Raw genomic sequence first — 17,278 nt, forward strand, 5'->3', positions numbered from 1 at the left:
AACTTATATCCAATATAAAAAAAATAGATTTTTTACCGAAAAAATAAAACTGAATGTAGAAAATGCTGAAACGCAGGCATTTTTATATTTCAGTCTTTTGTCTTCGTCTCAACGTCGCTGACCAGAGTGAATACGTTTTCAGCGGTAAATCTTCCGTGAAGGTCTATGTAGTTTCGGCAAGTGACACCACACTCCTGCGTGATTAAAAATAAAAATGTATGTAAATCCTTTGACTTCTAACAAAATTTATCGTAATCAGACTATGTTTGATTTAGCGTTTGGAAGATTATAATTCAAAGTGAAAACTTGCTGACTTTGCTCTACATATATGTGATACGGCTAATTCTTCTCCTGAAAATTGGAAATTGGCTTCTTATAACTTTTTATTGTTTAAGAACTCAAAAGTTTCTGTATAATAAAAACAAAAGGACCCTGAAACTATTACACCTCCTCTTCAGGGCAGTCATGTAATTCGAAAATGAAACCCGTAGTCTTTTACTCACAGGTCCAAAGAATGTTTGCATCCAATTTTGATTCATAACACACAAACTCTTGTCTGCGACACAATTTTTTATAATAAGTCTGGCGCCAGTCTGAAAGTATAGCCCACAAGTATAACTGAATGGATATCAAGGAACATAAAAAGGCTAAATTTACTAAAAAATGTTTGAATAAAAAGAAGGAAATAGTTAATGAGTTAAACGATAAGGACGATGACTTGGTTACCTCTATTTAATCCGACAATTAGATAAAAAAATCGTGGATATTTCATTTTGCAAAAAAAAAACAGAAAATAAACATCGATCATAATCTACTCAAGAGACATTTAAATGCAATGTCATCATCCCTGTTGCTTTGAAAATGTATATTGAAGTGTCCAAAATTATTAATCTATGTTTTCGACCAATACCTTAACAGGGCTGCCCAGCATTTCAAGACGGTCACATGGCAGCAGGGGGACGGTTGTAAAGCGACAGTTGCTGTCTTTGACGGCACTCAGGCGTATCGGCATGCGCTCCGAGGGAGCTGGCGTACAGGACGGCGTGTACCGAACATACAGAGGTACTGCCTGAAAATTTATATAACACCATTTGCCAAAATTTAGCGACAAATATCACTAGACACGAAACTTCTAGCACTCATAGGTACTTACTTACCTTACAACAAATTAATTCCCAACCGCTAGCTTAAAAAACAAAATTGAAAATAAAGAGAAACAATTATTCACAAAACGAATAAAAACAAGAGGATTCCGTTCATACTACATCAAGCTTAAAAACCCTTAGGATAACTTAACAAATGAAATAAAATTAACCGTAGGATCTCCATAATTCTCAGCTCTTAACAGGAACTCATCACCGTAATCCATTTTCTCGCCGCGAATGCTTTCATCCTTAGCACTGTAAACAAACCGAAAGCAAAGTAAAATAAAACGGTTCGTATAATAATACAACAGACGCATATGGGTGTACTAGCTTACGCTTTTTACTCTTGAAACAATGACGCACTAGTTTTATGGACTGAAGTTACCTAAAAAAGTGAAATCTCTACAACCTTACTTTTGGATTCTGGGCCTGAGGTCAACTGTCACCTTTTAGTAGGTATTCCACTTGTGAACACAGACGACGCTCTACGCTGTGTCATGCTCTGTCACTCTATCGCAATTGCAATATATAACTCTCATTCGATGCTTACGTTTAATATTTATCTTACAACTAAGGACTTTGCAGCATTTTCAAATAATTGAAAAAATGTATTCTTAAATAATAGTCTACCTGATTATTACGAATGTATTTCGACAGCAAGGAGTGGTGATCGGTGACAGCGTCATTAGACAACCATCTGATATATTCTGCATGTAATCCACTTGTCGTTCTCTCACCAAAATGGACATTGCCAAGCCATACTGTCTCTTTCCATCGACAATCTGCGCTTTCGCTAATAAAATAAATATTAAGTACCTCTATTATCTATCTAAAACCAAAATATACTTGTTGAATAGCTATAACAAATGAACTTAGAGATCTATTTAATCAAAAGATTTCCTAATGGTACCTGGCATATCAGACGCGACTAATTGTACGTTAAATCCATACAAAACGTAAGTACCGCTAATTGCGAGAGGTCTCTGAAAAACATTGAACATTTTGAATTTACGATCCAAATATAATGTGTTATGATTAAAGCTGTAACTGCCATTTGAGAAGGAAATTAAGAAATCAAAACTGATAAATGAATCGTTTACCAACATTTGTTGAGTATTATTATTTTAGTAGATAATACCTCCTTTAGTAAATTGCTAAATAAAGTCCTTGACCTCTGAAGCAATAATTCACGCCGGTCACGTTTTCTTAAAAATAATTTGAATTCGTACTACAACAGAAACGTTAGCTATTAATATATAAGTCAGTTAATATAATAAAGGTACATAATATACACAAATTTACATAGGCCGTTGATAAGTTAATTATTACACTGTATTTGAACACAAATAAGTACTAAGATTAAATTATTTTAATAATGTTATTTTCGCCTTTTCTTAAAACTTTCAAGTTAGATACTTCTACTCTGTTTTTGTATTCCTAGGTTTTATTAGATAGATAGGTAACCCACCTCATTTTTTAGCCTTTCCTCACTCCAATTTCCAATGAGGACGGAATTATTGTAAGTCATTGTAAATAATAGAATTTTTCAACAGATCTATTCCTGAATTTACTATTGTATCATTTTCTTGGAAATCGTGTATTGTCATTCGGTTGTCAATTCAAGCCACCAGAGATACTAACCTTAAGCTATGCACCTCTTAGGCGTGGATAAAAGGTTGTATTAAAATAAAAAACTTAAGTAATATTTTATTGATTATGCTAGATCCATTGCCCAAATTCCCCTTTTTACAATTGCCGATGGATTTGACTCTACTCGTATTCTTCTAATCATTTTTCCAGCATAATAATTTTAGATGTACCTACGTATATTGTACGTGCTAGAAAATACTTAGAAAAATACCTCCGAATAGTGTTATTTTAATCCAATTTCCATTCCTTCATTGTCAATTATAAATAGCGGGATTTACCTAGGCTCAGTCGATTCGTATTGCTTTAGAATGTCTATAAAAACACAGCACTACCCTGCAGAGATGTGACCATAATAAACGAATAATACTGCCGTGCCTCATTATATATACCTATGATGTTTTAATAGTTATATTTACCCTTTTGTAGAAGCCTCGAAAATTACTTTTCGACTTGTAGGTACATATTAGAGGACCACGATGTCAACGAGGACCTTCATGTTCAATAATTTAACGGTAATTAGTAAGTAAGCAGATATGAACCAGCACAGAGCTATGAAGCACTAAAATAATTATTAGAAAATTATAGACTTCCATTCTATAAATAAAGTACCTACATTCAACAGGATCAAAATCACTAAGTAGGCAGTATCTAACATACAACAAAATAAATTTATTATAGGTAAAAGAAGAAGGTATTATTAGGTATAATCTAAAGCGAACTCCTTAAACTGTTTATAGTCAAATAAATAGCTAAAGTATCCCAATCCAGGTACAACAACAAACAAAGCAATATTTAATAACTAAGATACTCTCAACGCCACCTGTCTACAGAAATACTTCACTATTATCGTTATGGGGTCAATCTGTGAAAGTTAACATTTTCAGCAAGTACCTAGCTGAAAGCGACGACAGTGTTCTTTCAGTAGAACAGATGTCGTATCAGGAATTATTATCGCAAATCGTCACTAGTCTAAGGAGTTCTCGAACTTGTGGAAGTTACAATTTTTTTTTGTGAGTCTGTAGTTATTCAGAGCTTTACAAAATTGACCTTATGAACTTAATTATATATTTAAATTCTCATAACATAACATAGATAACAATTGTTAACTACACTGATAATAGCTATGACATACTTTTTAATTGTTCATGTTTAGAGTCTGACATACGAAACATGAGCCTGGAAAAAAGCGGCAAATTCAAAAAATCCAGCGCTGGTATCACTGTGTATAGTAAGAAAAATACATTTTGATATTTGATTTTACATCATGGATTAATAAATTATGGACAAATATTATTGTTGTTTTATATCATACGATTTTTAATGGCTCAACCGTTTTAAACATAGTATTTTTGTGTATATAATATCTACCCATTACTGTCCCACTGCAGGGCAAGGGCCTCTTCTCAGAATGAGGAGGGTCATTTTTGTATATAAGCATTCTGCAATTGTGAGGAGAAATAAATAAACATAGTTATTATAACATTATTTATTGTGATTCGTAATCAAAATCGGAATCTAAAAAACTACTTCAAGAGATTCGTCACTATCACTACTATCATCTTTTACATTTATAGTAAAACTTTCCAGTTGCGTTTCAAGAATGTTATCTTTTTCAATGTAGTTATTTTCGATTTTTATGACGTGTTCTATACAATTATTCCATTCTGCAACAAAAAAAAATATTATAAAATTATTAAAAAAATGTTAACATCTATATTTTCGGTTCCTGAAGAAATGCGAAAATATATAAAACATGGAATACATTTTCATAGATAACGAGATAAATGTTTCATGCAAATATGAATATGTAATAGGATTAAGCAAAGGATCAAGATAAACGTGTCGTGCTTACCAATGGCTTGCAAGATTGTAACCAAACATTGTTCTTTTACATTGAAAATCTGTTCATTGTCTTTATTTTTCACATCAAATTTATTAATCATATTGAATATTAGCTTTCTAGCCTCATTCTTAGTAGGAGTCTTCATATTTAATGGTTTAAAATAATTTCGCAGCAAAAAAGTAAACACGTTTTATGCAAATGACAATTCATGTACTGACATTTGACATATATTTTGGTGTGGCTATATGAAGAATGTCTAAAAATTGTCTAGCTCATGTTTTGCGTGTCAGACTCTAGCTACATACTAACGATCTGACATCATTCATCAAACAATTTGTGTGGTGCGTGGTGTGTGTTTTACTGTTGTGTTTTGTCTATGCTCATTTTAAATTGTCATTATTGTCAACGTTGCCGGTTGCCCTACAAACTACAACGAAAGTTAATTTTAAGGAAAGTAACACGAATTAACCACCATTAAGAAATCAGACTACATACCCTTGACGGTAAAAACATCGCTTAACAGAATGGCACCTAAAATACATTTTTTGTTAATAGTGCTTATTTCTTTTCAAAAGTTTGGCGACTGCCAAAAACCAGTTTCTCTGGATAAAATTTACCAACAAGGAGTCAAGGCCTACTCAGATGATAAATGGTCCAGGTGTATTGAGAAGTTTGAAGAAACCTTACATCTTTACAAACTATACAAATCTGTTGTTATAAATTGTAGGTTAAGGTGTAGCTCTGAAAAATACGAGTCTCAAGTTGACGAAAATATTGATGACCTACAAATATTTGAAAAGTACTTTAACAAAAGAGACTGTCTAAATAAATGTCAGGATAAAGAATTTCATGGTGTGAATCTAAACAAAACATTAGATGACTCTATTTTGCATGATTTGCAAGCAAAAAGGCCTTATGAATATCTTCATATATGTTATTTCCAAATGCACATGTTCCAGAAAGCTGCTTCTTCTGCATTTACATTTCTAATGGCTAATCCTGATGATGAGACAATGAAATCAAATGTACAGTACTACTTGGAGCAGCCCGAAGTTGATAAGAATGAGGTCATGGATATGGAAAGTGATGATTATGTAGTACAATATAATATAGCAAGAAAATCATACAACCTCAACAATTGGGCAGAAACTGTAGCTAGTTTTGAAGAAGTCTTAAAAGATTACTTTTCATCAGAGAACAACTGTCGAGTAGAATGTGAACGCCAGCCTGGTCAAGAATGGTCAACTGAATTTGTTATAACCATTTCTAACAACATTGCATCACTTCTACACTGTAGACAACAATGCCAAGACAAACTACAGAGTATGAATTATAATTCAGGAATTGAATTTATTGCTGATGTACTTAATTATCTACAAGTAGCCTATTATCACCTTGAAAAGCATGATGATGCGGCACAAGCTGTAGAAAGCTATTTGGCTCTTATCCCGAATGATGAAGACATGTTAGAAAATCTTAAACTGTTTTACAATCATGTCAACAAAGAATCTTTTACACAGAGATCTGAAGTAATACATTACAAGAAACGTGATGAATATGAAAAGAAACTGCTTAATATTTTTCATCAGGGAAATAAACATGACATTGATTTTAACTCCATTCTTAGCACTTATAAGTTTTTGAAATAGTGAGATATAACTAAAGTTCCTTAATATTTTTTAAGTCAAATGTTTTTGATACATTTACATTTTATAACATTTTTTCTAATTTTAACTTTGTAAAAGTTAAGGATAGTACAATATTTAAAGGAATCTAAATAGTACAACAGGTGCTATGAGCTAATGTAAGCTAAGAATAATGCTAACATTTACTAAAAGAGGTGCCATATAATTATATTTACCTACTTACTGTGTTAAAACCAAAGATTTTTTTTACATTTAATAAATTTTTACGTTTTAGAATGCATATTATTTCATGACATTACTCTGTTTCTTTTGTTCTGTTTCTGTTGGAAATAATATTGGATTAAAACTTGATTTTCTTATCCATATTATATAGATGAAGGTTGAAGCTATAAAAATATTTTTTTCGGTGTTGAAATATGTCTGCATCAAGATTCTTTAGCTGGTGGAGAGCATCTTAAATTATTTACAGATAGATACCTAAAATACAAATTCGACACGCGTAGGAGCACGTTAAGAGTTAACAGAGAGTGAGCCACTGGGCTTCATTCCGCAAAACAAAGCCCATTATACTTCGCTGAACCATATCCTCAGTATTGTGGAACGAATCCACTTCATAACTTTAAAATGAAAGACATTTTAATGTTCTTAAAACAATAATCTTGCGTTATAAACATAATTTCGCTCATGTAGCTGGTGAAGCACTACGTAATCGGTCCTTGGACAGACAGATATTACTTTTATAAGGACTAACTTAATTTCTTTCCATCTAACTTATTAATATGAAAGATGTCTCCACGCTTCGGTACATAGATTTGAGTACCCCTTTGTACAGAAAACGGTTCAAATCTATCAATAGTAGGTAATCGTCAGAAACGAAATTTCAGGTCAATTTCTTTTGTTAGACCCTTATTAATATTCGTAATGTAACATTATTCCAGAATGTCAACTATATCAATACAAGTTTTTATCAAAATGGGTTTATCCGTTTGAGCAGAACATTTTCATCTTTATAAGGCTTCAGGCTGGTGTAATAAAAATGATATGGCAACATTTTCCATAACTTCGTATTCAAAACAATAGGCCTCATACCCCAACCACGAAATGCGTATAAGCTACCTACTATAGCACTGATAGTCGAGTGGTTTAGGTCACCACGCCAAACCCTCGGTGCGCAGTTTAGATCCCCGCGCAGGGGCAAACGTTATGACATGTGAACCACGAATGCTTGTGCTGAAACTTGATTTTGTGGTAACTTGAATATTTGTGAATTCCCGTGACATAAGGGTTCATTTTATGAGTGCTTATGCGGAGTCTTTTTTAAACTAAGCCTTAAAAGCATATAAACGATTCTTTATCGTTTTCCCTGGTAGATGCCCCATCGCATTATAGATTAAAGTTCTCAACAAGACCTCTGCGTGTTGGACCTGTGGCCCCGTAATTTTTCAAAACGGAATAAAATCTCAATTTTTACATAAGAAAATTCAGATGGATTAGTGAGTGAAGTTAAAATATTGTATGTAAGAACAAAGTAGCATAACCTGTATAAAAAGCGGAACATTCTCATTCCAACTACATTTATACGTTTTAAGTCATGCATCTACGAAGCAGTTTAATTGTTTTCTGTTGATATTCATATTACCCTCTTACAAATCGATACTAGTATGAAAATTGAAAACTGTTTTTTTCCAACACTGGCTACACTAAAACTTTTTAGATGCTGGCGATACTTTGTGAAATTCATCCTTAGAACTCGTCAGAGGGCGTTTTAATTCGTTCTGTCAGTCAAGTTAGTCGTGAAATAAAATGATCATTCGTGATGAAAGACGAATAATATTTCTGGATTAAAGTAAGCAACTTTGATTTTCTTTTCTAGTAATAGTAACACTTTAACCATCATACGTTTTAAATCACTTCCGAAACTTCAACAATCAACTTAGAACCGCGTAACCACGTAGTGCATGTATTGCCATGTTACTTTAAGTAGGACCTAATTATATTCAACTACTGCGTCTAAATTTCATTATACATAGCTATTTACTTATTTAATTTAATTATTAATGGCAATGAAATCCCCTGGTTATCTAAACTTGTAAACAATATTCGATAAAGTTTTGAATTATCCTTAAATGTAATGAATAAACAATGTTTTTGTTATTTACTTATAGAATTAACTTTCACGATGTTGAATCAAGATACATAATGTTTTTTTTAAGTAATGATACAATACCAGCTTATTTAAAAGCCGGTTTATTTATGACAGCTTCTGTAAAAGCATTTCAAACTTGTTGCTTGAATAGACTGAAAGCAGTGAAACTTACTGCTTGAAATTGATAGATATAATATAATAGGTAGTTAATAATGGTGGTAGTAGTTAGTAGGTAATATGTAGTGTTTTGTAAAATTTATCATAGTAACTATAACTATTCGCTATAAAATAATTCAATCTAAATCGCAGAGAGCACCTTAAGTACAAATCTAAGTTAACTCTAGTCTGAAATCTACTAAGTTTCATTGTTACACACTGTACCTATAATGTTTTACAGGCATTAAAATCTTCTTTCAAAACATTTTGAATAATCATTCTGTACACAGTTACCTTGAAATATCTGATATTGATTTTAACAATTCGTTGTTTGACTCTTTTTGGTGAATTTAGGCTACCATTCGACCATTTAGACATTTACTTCAATGGTCCATATTTGTGTAAAAGTGCCAGATATTTGTCAGAAATTAAATTGTTGTATTTGTATTTTTTTTCAGATTTTCATCAGAAAAGATTACCATGGAGATTGTTAATGATAAATTCAGCATTAAAAATATTCTGTTTACTAAGGCTCTGCCAAATTATATTATACCAACACCGGTGAATGGCCACAAAGTATTTACATGTACTGATTGTGGGGACAAGTAAGTTAAAATAAGTAATTATGTAATATATTTCATATGAAGATAATTTTAGTAATCGAATATCACTCTCAATTAGTAAGTTAACGGACTAGTTGTGGCCTACACTTACAAAGTAATTTTACAGATTTTATGTCTGCCCGTGACCATGTTACTTGCATTGGTGTCGAAACGTCGGGAACTAAAATCTAAAATTAAACCGCGATAAAATCCGTAAAAGTATATTTTAATGTCTAACATTCGCGTAAACCTGAGAAACCACTGATAATGTTTTCTTGTTACTGCTCTTAGAAAAAAGTAGAAGAATCTACGTCCCATTTTATTTTTCATACAACGCCATCTAGTGTCGAACTAAGCAAAGCTTGTATTATAAGTACTAGACAACTGATAAATATATATATATACTTGTAAATACTTACATATTATACATAAATTAAACGCTAACAAAGAAAAAATGATCGTGCTCATCACAAAACCATTTGTCCTGGGTTGGAATCGAACCCTCGACTTCTGGTATTGCAGTCAGGGCCACTAACCACTAGACCAACAAGCCAGATATGTTTAAATCACGTAGGTCCTGTATTGTTATATCCGTCTTGCGCGAAAATAACTACTGATAATTAAGATAATTTTGTGTTATTTTTACCTGCCGCCTAGTTTATTGAATATAGCTGTTGCCCGCGACTTCGTCGCCGTGGGAAGAAGATATAAGTTATGATTTATACCTGCTCTGTATTTTTTTACATTTTCCATTGTATCTTCGCTCCTATTAGTCGCAGCGTGATGGTTTATAGCCTAAAGCCTTCCTCGATGAATGGTCTATTCAACACAAAAACATTTTTTTTAATTTGGACCAGTAGCTCCTGAGATTAGCGCGTTCAAACAAACAAACAAACTCAGCTTTATATATTAGTATAGATTAAGTGCTAAATTACAGATGACAGAGTTATGAATTACCTAGCTGAACCAGCAAATGTTGTCTTGCCATACTATTGAGTTCTAGGGAATAACAAAAAAAAGGCAGTATGAAAAAATATGTTTTCTAATTCTCAGACCTACCGAATATGTACCCAAAATTTCATCAATCGGGCCGCGAGAATTCTATAATTATATTAGATGCAATTGCCAAAAATAAATTTGTATGTGTACTTTTACGCATTCAATTTACCGTCGTTTTGTTTTTTTCAGATTTGTGTTCGAGTCCAGTTTCAAAGACCACATCAGTCGCAAATCTATGCAAATTTCATATATGTGTCGGTATTGTAATCAGTTTCGAATATTCTATAACAGATGCAATCTATTGTTTCATATAAGGTCACATGTGTTTAAAACTGCTACAATCAACGTAACCGACTTAAAAGTCGAACCGCTGCCTCTAAGTTTTTTCAACAAATATAATGATATCATAAACCGAACTCCAGCCACGAGTTTGAAATCCCCTCCACCTGTAGCGACATTGGCAACTAATTTGAGAGAAAAAATCACTGAAATCCAAACAACACTATCTCCGACAAGGCCGTATTGCTTCGAATGTAAAAGTAATTTAACTCAAACTGGTATTGGATACAAAGACCGCGCTACTCATTTTATGCAATATACCAATGAGGTTTATTCATGTCCTGTATGTTTATTCGCTTTGCCAAGCATTTGTGCCCTAAAGACACACTTGCGCCTGCATTTAAGATGTCCACCCTTTTTCTGCCCAGAGTGTGGAATCGAAATGACTGCCAAAAACATTAATTATCCATACCATCACGATTGTGAAGGTTTTAAAATGATGAGGGCAACAGCTAGAATAAGTTGTGCTGCGGGCAAATGTCGCAACTATCATCCGAATGATTTAAAAGATCACATGATTGAGTTTCATATGAAAAAAGTGTATAAATGTCCGTTATGCGTCGTCGCATGTTTCAGTGATAAAACAATGCAAAGACATTTAAGAACGCATAAGTCAACAGCTGCAACGAAAGCGCTTGTATTTTACCAATGTGAATTATGCCCTGGAAAATTTGTTATGCAAAATCACACTGATGTGCTTTTGAAAAACCATTTAACCCACAGTCAATATCCTTGTTGGCCTTGTGGAAGTAATTTCAAAGATGTGGCTGGCTTACTGTATCACTTCAAAAGGAAGCATAATAAACACGATTTAATAAGAAATGCATTAACCAATGTACTGTCTGAATATGAAATGTTTTCATCCAAACCAAGGAAAATTTATCGCGTAGTGAAAAGGTGTGACCAATGTCAGAGAGACTTTACGTATAAATGTAAATACGAAGGAATACATAATTTGCCTAACGAATGCCCATTTCAATGTTCATCCAACATGGAATTACACCGATTAGACGTTAGAGTAGATAAAGCGAATAGCAGTACTAAGATCACATGTCACCTGTGTAAGATGATAATCTCCCAAGATTGGTCAGAGGTAAAAAAACATTATGCAGTGATGCATAAAGAACATAAATGCTTGGACCCAAAAATAGTTCTAAAAAGGGTGAATCTGGAAAAATACGACTCTAACAAGATTGTATCCAAACCTAACATGAAAATAATTAGTAAAAAAATATGTAAGAAGAGTAAAAAGATGAAAAGAATTAAACCTAACCAATCGTTTGTTGACCTAGTTGATGTTTCTCTTGACAGTAATACGCAAGTCCTGAATACGGAATATGTATGTAACATATGTGAAGATAGTTTTGAAAATAAAATAGCTCTAGAAAAACATATGTCATTTCATAAGGATCCTTGCATGGCTTATCAATGCATGGAGTGCGGCCAGAGTTTTGTTGTGAAACCATCATTTTCTAAACATTTGTTATTAGAACATGGAATAAAAGATACTGAAAATTATATCACTACAAAACAATGCTACAATGAAAACGCTCTCATGAAATATCAATCGGACATAGTGACATCGATGGAGCCACTTGGTGAAAATCAATGTAAAATATGTCGGGAAGAGTTTCAAAACCCAGAGGACTTAGAAAAACATTTTCGTGTACATGGAATGGCGTTTTTAATGAAAAATACATTGAATAAGAATCAAACTATTTCTTGATTTTGAATAATCTGTAACGCATGTTTGCAATTTATTTGGGTTTTTTAGTACCTGCTATTTATCTCACTGTTTATGGGTTGGCATAAATGGTGAGATAAATTCCTTATCATTGTAAGCTCATGTTGGCCCACAGTTGGTCAAGTTATCGACATAATACTAATGGGCATGCCTGTTGACATGCCAAAATTAGAGATGAGAATTGTGGCTATCCGAAAGAAAGAGAAGAAACGCAGTTTCGGTCTATCTTTATTTCTTTAAATTTATATTCCGTGCTTGACATGAAAACTTGAGGAGCTCGTGGCTAAGCTATAACCGCATAAGTGATTCGATCACAGGTTAAGCTATGCTTGACGCGGTTGGTTCGTGGATGGGTGACCATCTTTGTCATAACGAGTTCCTCCGTGTTTCGGAAGGCACGTTAAGTTGTGGGTCCCGGCTGTTAATCCTACATCTTTGACAGTCGTTACAGATAGTCAGAAGCTGAAAAAGTCTGACAGCCAGTCTTACCAAGGGGTATCATGTTGCTCAGGTAACTGGGTTGAGGAGGTCAGATAGGCAGTCGCTCCTTGTAAAACACTGGTACTTAGCTGAAACCGGTTAGACTGGTAGCCGACCCCAACATAGTTGGGAAAAGGCTACGCCGATGATGCTTGACATGAAAACTGAGCGCCAATCATCTATGACGAAAGAGATAGCGCTAGACCGAAAGCATAGGTCATCTCTCTCACCCTTTTCAAACCAAATAAAGTCCATTAGTATATATTATGTCGATGGTCAAAGTTCTCTCTTTTCTTTTCTAAAGCTATCGATTATTTTTTGTGTATTTAATTTAGTTTTAAGAACCGTACATGGGATATGCTTAGTCTGTGTACCCGACATTACAAGAAAACTTTTTTTTCCTGAAATGGCTCGTTTATTTCCATTTAAAACGAATCTCGGTCAGGGCCAATAAATACTTAGGTATACCGTTTTAAATACTAGATTGCAACATAACTGTGTAGATCACGTGTAGATAGATAATATTACGACGCAGGACGTATTTGGATTTCCTATGACTACCTGTCACCTAATTTCACCTAAAGTACTTTGTGCACGACTCCTCAAAAAGGATGTAATATTTTCAAGGTTAATCTATGCAAGTAGCGTGTTACTACATCTACCATCATTTTGTATGTAAGAATGCTTACTACTATATTCATTTTTTAATAAAACATCTGCTATAAGAAGTCATTTTCCGGAGGATAGTCGTGTTTTACATCCTTTACTATGTGTCTTGAAAGCTGAGCTGCTGCAATTGTATGGATTGAAATTTTTAAGGTTAGATATACCTAGTTCTATTTGTACCAAATTAATATGTACTTAGATAATAAGCGATTCTATGTTTACTTGTGACTGATTATATAATATAATGTACATACTTGTTAATAGACAAATGTTTATTTGATTAATCTTAAGAAAACTTAACTCTTCTCACACATGTGAAAAAAGTGCTAAATATTTTATTACATGAGTGTGTTTTCCAGCTACATTTTGTTTTATTTTCAACACGACATCCAATAGCTTACTATTAAAAATTCTTGGGGTAGTGGTTGTTCGGTCCCCTACTACATCATTTGTTGAGATTTGACCACATATAGGTCTATATTTTGATTTGAATTAAACAACAGTGGATTGAAATTCAATTTTGTAATGTCTTTTATACAGCTATGTCAGGTTATAGACTTCGTAAATTTAGTAGTTGCAATAAAAAGGATTAAAAAGGATTCTGAAATAACAACATTCATACATTTATATTATCGTTTTTATTAGAATTCCAGACATCGAAGATTATTTACAAAACAAGAGGCAAGTAATGACGAAACTTATAAAAAACACTTAGTACACAGTTATTGAAACAACTTAAGAATACTTAAATTTAAGTTGAAGAGGTTTAAAGACTAGCCAACTGAAAAAAGAAGATTTTTATAGTGTTTAAAGTTGTATCATAACATACTTTTAAATAATCTTTGCTTTAGGTCATTGCGCAATGGTAAATTATATATTAATTGAATCTTGGTCATTTCGTATTTTTCATAAATTATTTAATGAGGCTGGTACAACAATGGCAAATTACGTAAGTTGTTCCAGACATGTTTACGTAATTCCTGTCATTGAGCTAAAACAACCATGAAGTAATTGATCATATAAAATAGACATACTTTTAAATAACACATTGAAAGATTTATAAGTAATTTGATTCCACACTGGTTACCTTTTACCAGATTATGTTTATCTAGTAATAGGTAACTAGTGTGAAGTTAAGGATAAAATAATAGTTAAACTGCAGTGAAGAAAGATAGTTCAGAAACCCAGATACCGATGTTTCACAAAGTGGACAGTAAGTGTAAGTATAAGATTGGGAATCAGAATCTCACAAAAAACAAGAATTTAATTTCATAAATATGGAAGTCTCAAAAGTCAGTAGAGAAAATGTAAATGTTAGGGTTTGTTCTACACATTTGACCATTAAATAAAAATTGAGTGCTACTCTAATAGCACTGTGTCAATTTATTGCCGAAGTAGTTACATTTGAAAGTGAATACCACAATGAGAGCAATACAGTAGGTAGAATTTCACTGAATATTTCATGAATGGAAGCAGACTTTGAAATTTACATTTGGCATTTTTTTTCTGCCAAAACCATTGGTATATTATACAAATCCAAATAAAAATTGACCATCACTGGTCAACCATATTCATTAACAGGTACACAAAATTAAATATTAGACTACTGTACTTCCTGAATGATAGATAATATTAAATGTTATGTAAAATTCATTTCAATAATAGTTACTTTTTTAGTTACTACATTAACTAATATCTATTACATTAAATGACTTTTATCCATCTGTTAACTTGTTAAAGCTAAAATGATCTAGATGTATAAATAATCTCAAGGTACATTATTTCGAGCATAAACAACATCCTAGTGGGCGGAGCTGCTTAAACTTAAGTTACATGTAATCCTTAAACTATTATCACTGTTAGATTGTATGTATAACATCACACCATGTTCCCAGAACGGATAGGCGGAAGTGTTTTGTTTACCCACATATATCAGTTGAATCATTAATGTTTGAGCAGAATAAAATTTGTAATAGGACATTGTTGCTTTAACTTACCAATGATACATAACACGCACAGAAACATTACAGACAATCATCATATCATTTACAATAAAATCTCATAAACATTAACAATAAAATTATACAAAGATGCAAAAAGATTCATTCTTTACTTAAATAAAGGGGGTGGTATGCACTACTTCCCTTTAACACTTGTCTACAAGTGGGACACTTTTTCTCAAGTTTTAGGTACTCTTGAAGACATTTCATACAGTAGACATGGCCACATTTTGTTGATGCTAGAGGATTTTTACCTAGCTCATCCCAACATATGGGACAACCACCAAACTTCTTTCCTGGTTTTGCAGCAAGTGGTGATGGTGAAGTACTCTGAAACAAGGTATTAGTTAGCATTGCGATTACTTTCATTTATTTTTATGTTAATCAGCACAATAATATTAAGAGACTTGATAAATAATTGAATTTTTAAACCAAAAAATTCCATGTGTAGTTAGATATCACAAATCTTTCAACAGATTAGCATTTTGGCTTAAACAATATAGTATCTAGATGATATACCATCCAGTGGTTTAATTTAAATTACTGGACTTTTCTAAATATTTAAGTTATTTACCTTTCTTTTTGGTGTTCTTTTCTTAAGCTTTGGCTTCTTACGACTAGGACTGGGAGTGTCTGGTATTACAGCAGGCACTCGCAAAGTTGGTTTCACATTAGCTGTTCTTGGTAAAATGCATGGGGAGTCAATTGAACCATCAGCTTCAACTGTAAAGATAATGTATCTATAATTAAATATAATCACAATGGAAAACTTATTTCATTAAGAAACCAGGTCTCAACTTACTGCAGAAAGAGTCATCTGTATCCAAGTCAATTATCATATTTGATGAACAACAATGGTTTGACCTCGCCAAAGTGAAAGAATTAGTCAAGTCAATAATGTCGTCTGATTTAGACATTTTTCAGCTGTTTGTTATTAGATTCTGCTGAAGATATTATGCCTCAATGTTGCAAAGTAAACTTAAATGCAATTTTATGCACCAATCTCAGAATGTGTACCGTAATATTATAAAGGTCGCGGGTAATACATTCTACAATAAGTTTACAACGGCCTTAGCAGTAATTAATGTAACAACTACCCTACGGAAAATTAGTTTTAATAGTCAATACGTTAATTGAATTCCACAATGGGAACTAAGTGGCAGGTACATTAGGATATGCAATAGCTTTGGAGTATTGTGGACGCTGTCGGGCATAACAAAATTAACAATTAATTAAAATAAACGTTTAAACTTTTTAAATAAGTATGTGATTTATATTTTGAATTTTTGACAACAACGATTTCGCGTCACGGTTCACCAGGTCAACTAGGTACGCCACTTTACGGTTCACCTACAAAGGCCACACTCCACAGACTATGCAATATATAGAGAATTCTATTTTTTTTGCTGGCATGTGAAATATCTTCGTACCTTAGCTTCGTACTGATTATTTTGAGCATACAAGATGAAAAAAATATGTTTATAACATTAAATAAATAAATAAATGCGGACAACATCACATACATTGTTCTGAACCCAAAGTAAGCGTGAAGCACTTGTGTTATGGAATTCAGATACAACGAAGGTACCACAAATACCCAGACCCGAGACAATCTAGAAATGTTAATTTTTACATTGACCCGACCGGGGATCGAACCCGGGACCTCAGAGCTAGCGACACCTTGAAACCGGTGCGTACGCCACTCGACCACGGAGGTCGTCACATTCAAATAACATTACCGTAAATATTCTGTCCGGTACAGACAGTGCTTTTAATTTTACTGTCTTTAGTTTGGAAGGAACGTTGTAAGTGTTGTAACGTTGTTTGCTATGATTGTTATGCCACAAAGGTCACCAATAGTC

At 33.1% G+C, this 17,278-nt stretch overlaps 4 protein-coding genes across 4 annotated transcripts; 2 read left to right on the forward strand and 2 right to left on the reverse strand.

Moving 5' to 3' along the window:
* Positions 1-20: 20 nt before the first annotated feature.
* On the reverse strand, positions 21-2,768 carry LOC113496508 (cilia- and flagella-associated protein 161). The gene is made up of 8 exons (XM_026875746.1): positions 2,614-2,768; positions 2,284-2,373; positions 2,056-2,128; positions 1,776-1,938; positions 1,316-1,400; positions 911-1,069; positions 504-593; positions 21-194 (listed from the first exon to the last, which is right to left on the reverse strand). The coding sequence occupies exons 1-8, from the start codon at positions 2,671-2,673 to the stop codon at positions 90-92; spliced, it is 825 nt and encodes a 274-aa protein (XP_026731547.1). The 5' UTR covers positions 2,674-2,768; the 3' UTR covers positions 21-89.
* Positions 2,769-4,952: 2,184 nt separating this feature from the next.
* LOC113496507 (cartilage-associated protein-like) lies at positions 4,953-6,522 on the forward strand. The gene has a single exon (XM_026875745.1). It carries the CDS (start codon positions 5,163-5,165, stop codon positions 6,285-6,287), a length of 1,125 nt encoding a protein of 374 aa, XP_026731546.1. The 5' UTR covers positions 4,953-5,162; the 3' UTR covers positions 6,288-6,522.
* A 1,495-nt stretch (positions 6,523-8,017) lies between these two features.
* Positions 8,018-13,778, forward strand: LOC113496506 (zinc finger protein 532-like). Its single transcript, XM_026875743.1, has 3 exons — positions 8,018-8,130; positions 9,045-9,191; positions 10,377-13,778. The coding sequence occupies exons 2-3, from the start codon at positions 9,067-9,069 to the stop codon at positions 12,250-12,252; spliced, it is 2,001 nt and encodes a 666-aa protein (XP_026731544.1). The 5' UTR covers positions 8,018-8,130; positions 9,045-9,066; the 3' UTR covers positions 12,253-13,778.
* Positions 13,779-14,035: 257 nt separating this feature from the next.
* On the reverse strand, positions 14,036-16,779 carry LOC113496509 (E3 ubiquitin-protein ligase AIRP1-like). Its single transcript, XM_026875747.1, has 3 exons — positions 16,219-16,779; positions 15,991-16,139; positions 14,036-15,746 (listed from the first exon to the last, which is right to left on the reverse strand). Exons 1-3 carry the CDS (start codon positions 16,331-16,333, stop codon positions 15,519-15,521), a joined length of 492 nt encoding a protein of 163 aa, XP_026731548.1. The 5' UTR covers positions 16,334-16,779; the 3' UTR covers positions 14,036-15,518.
* Between the last annotated feature and the right edge of the window lie 499 nt (positions 16,780-17,278).

Source organism: Trichoplusia ni, chromosome 8 (genome assembly GCF_003590095.1).
Source record: "Trichoplusia ni isolate ovarian cell line Hi5 chromosome 8, tn1, whole genome shotgun sequence".
NCBI classification, from domain to species: domain Eukaryota; kingdom Metazoa; phylum Arthropoda; class Insecta; order Lepidoptera; family Noctuidae; genus Trichoplusia; species Trichoplusia ni.

Coding starts and splice junctions, on each gene's coding strand:
- LOC113496508 (XM_026875746.1), bottom strand. CDS start 2,673: ATGACTTACAATAATTCCGTCCTCATTGGAAATTGGAGTGAGGAAAGG. Junction 2,374..2,613: donor AGGAAAGGCTAAAAAATGAG/GTGGGTTACCTA, acceptor TTTCTGTTGTAG/TACGAATTCAAATTATTTTT. Junction 1,939..2,055: donor AGTCGCGTCTGATATGCCAG/GTACCATTAGGA, acceptor TTATTTTATTAG/CGAAAGCGCAGATTGTCGAT.
- LOC113496509 (XM_026875747.1), bottom strand. CDS start 16,333: ATGTCTAAATCAGACGACATTATTGACTTGACTAATTCTTTCACTTTG. Junction 16,140..16,218: donor TACAGATGACTCTTTCTGCA/GTAAGTTGAGAC, acceptor TTATCTTTACAG/TTGAAGCTGATGGTTCAATT. Junction 15,747..15,990: donor AAAGAACACCAAAAAGAAAG/GTAAATAACTTA, acceptor ACCTTGTTTCAG/AGTACTTCACCATCACCACT.
- LOC113496507 (XM_026875745.1), top strand. CDS start 5,163: ATGGCACCTAAAATACATTTTTTGTTAATAGTGCTTATTTCTTTTCAA.
- LOC113496506 (XM_026875743.1), top strand. CDS start 9,067: ATGGAGATTGTTAATGATAAATTCAGCATTAAAAATATTCTGTTTACT. Junction 9,192..10,376: donor TGTACTGATTGTGGGGACAA/GTAAGTTAAAAT, acceptor TGTTTTTTTCAG/ATTTGTGTTCGAGTCCAGTT.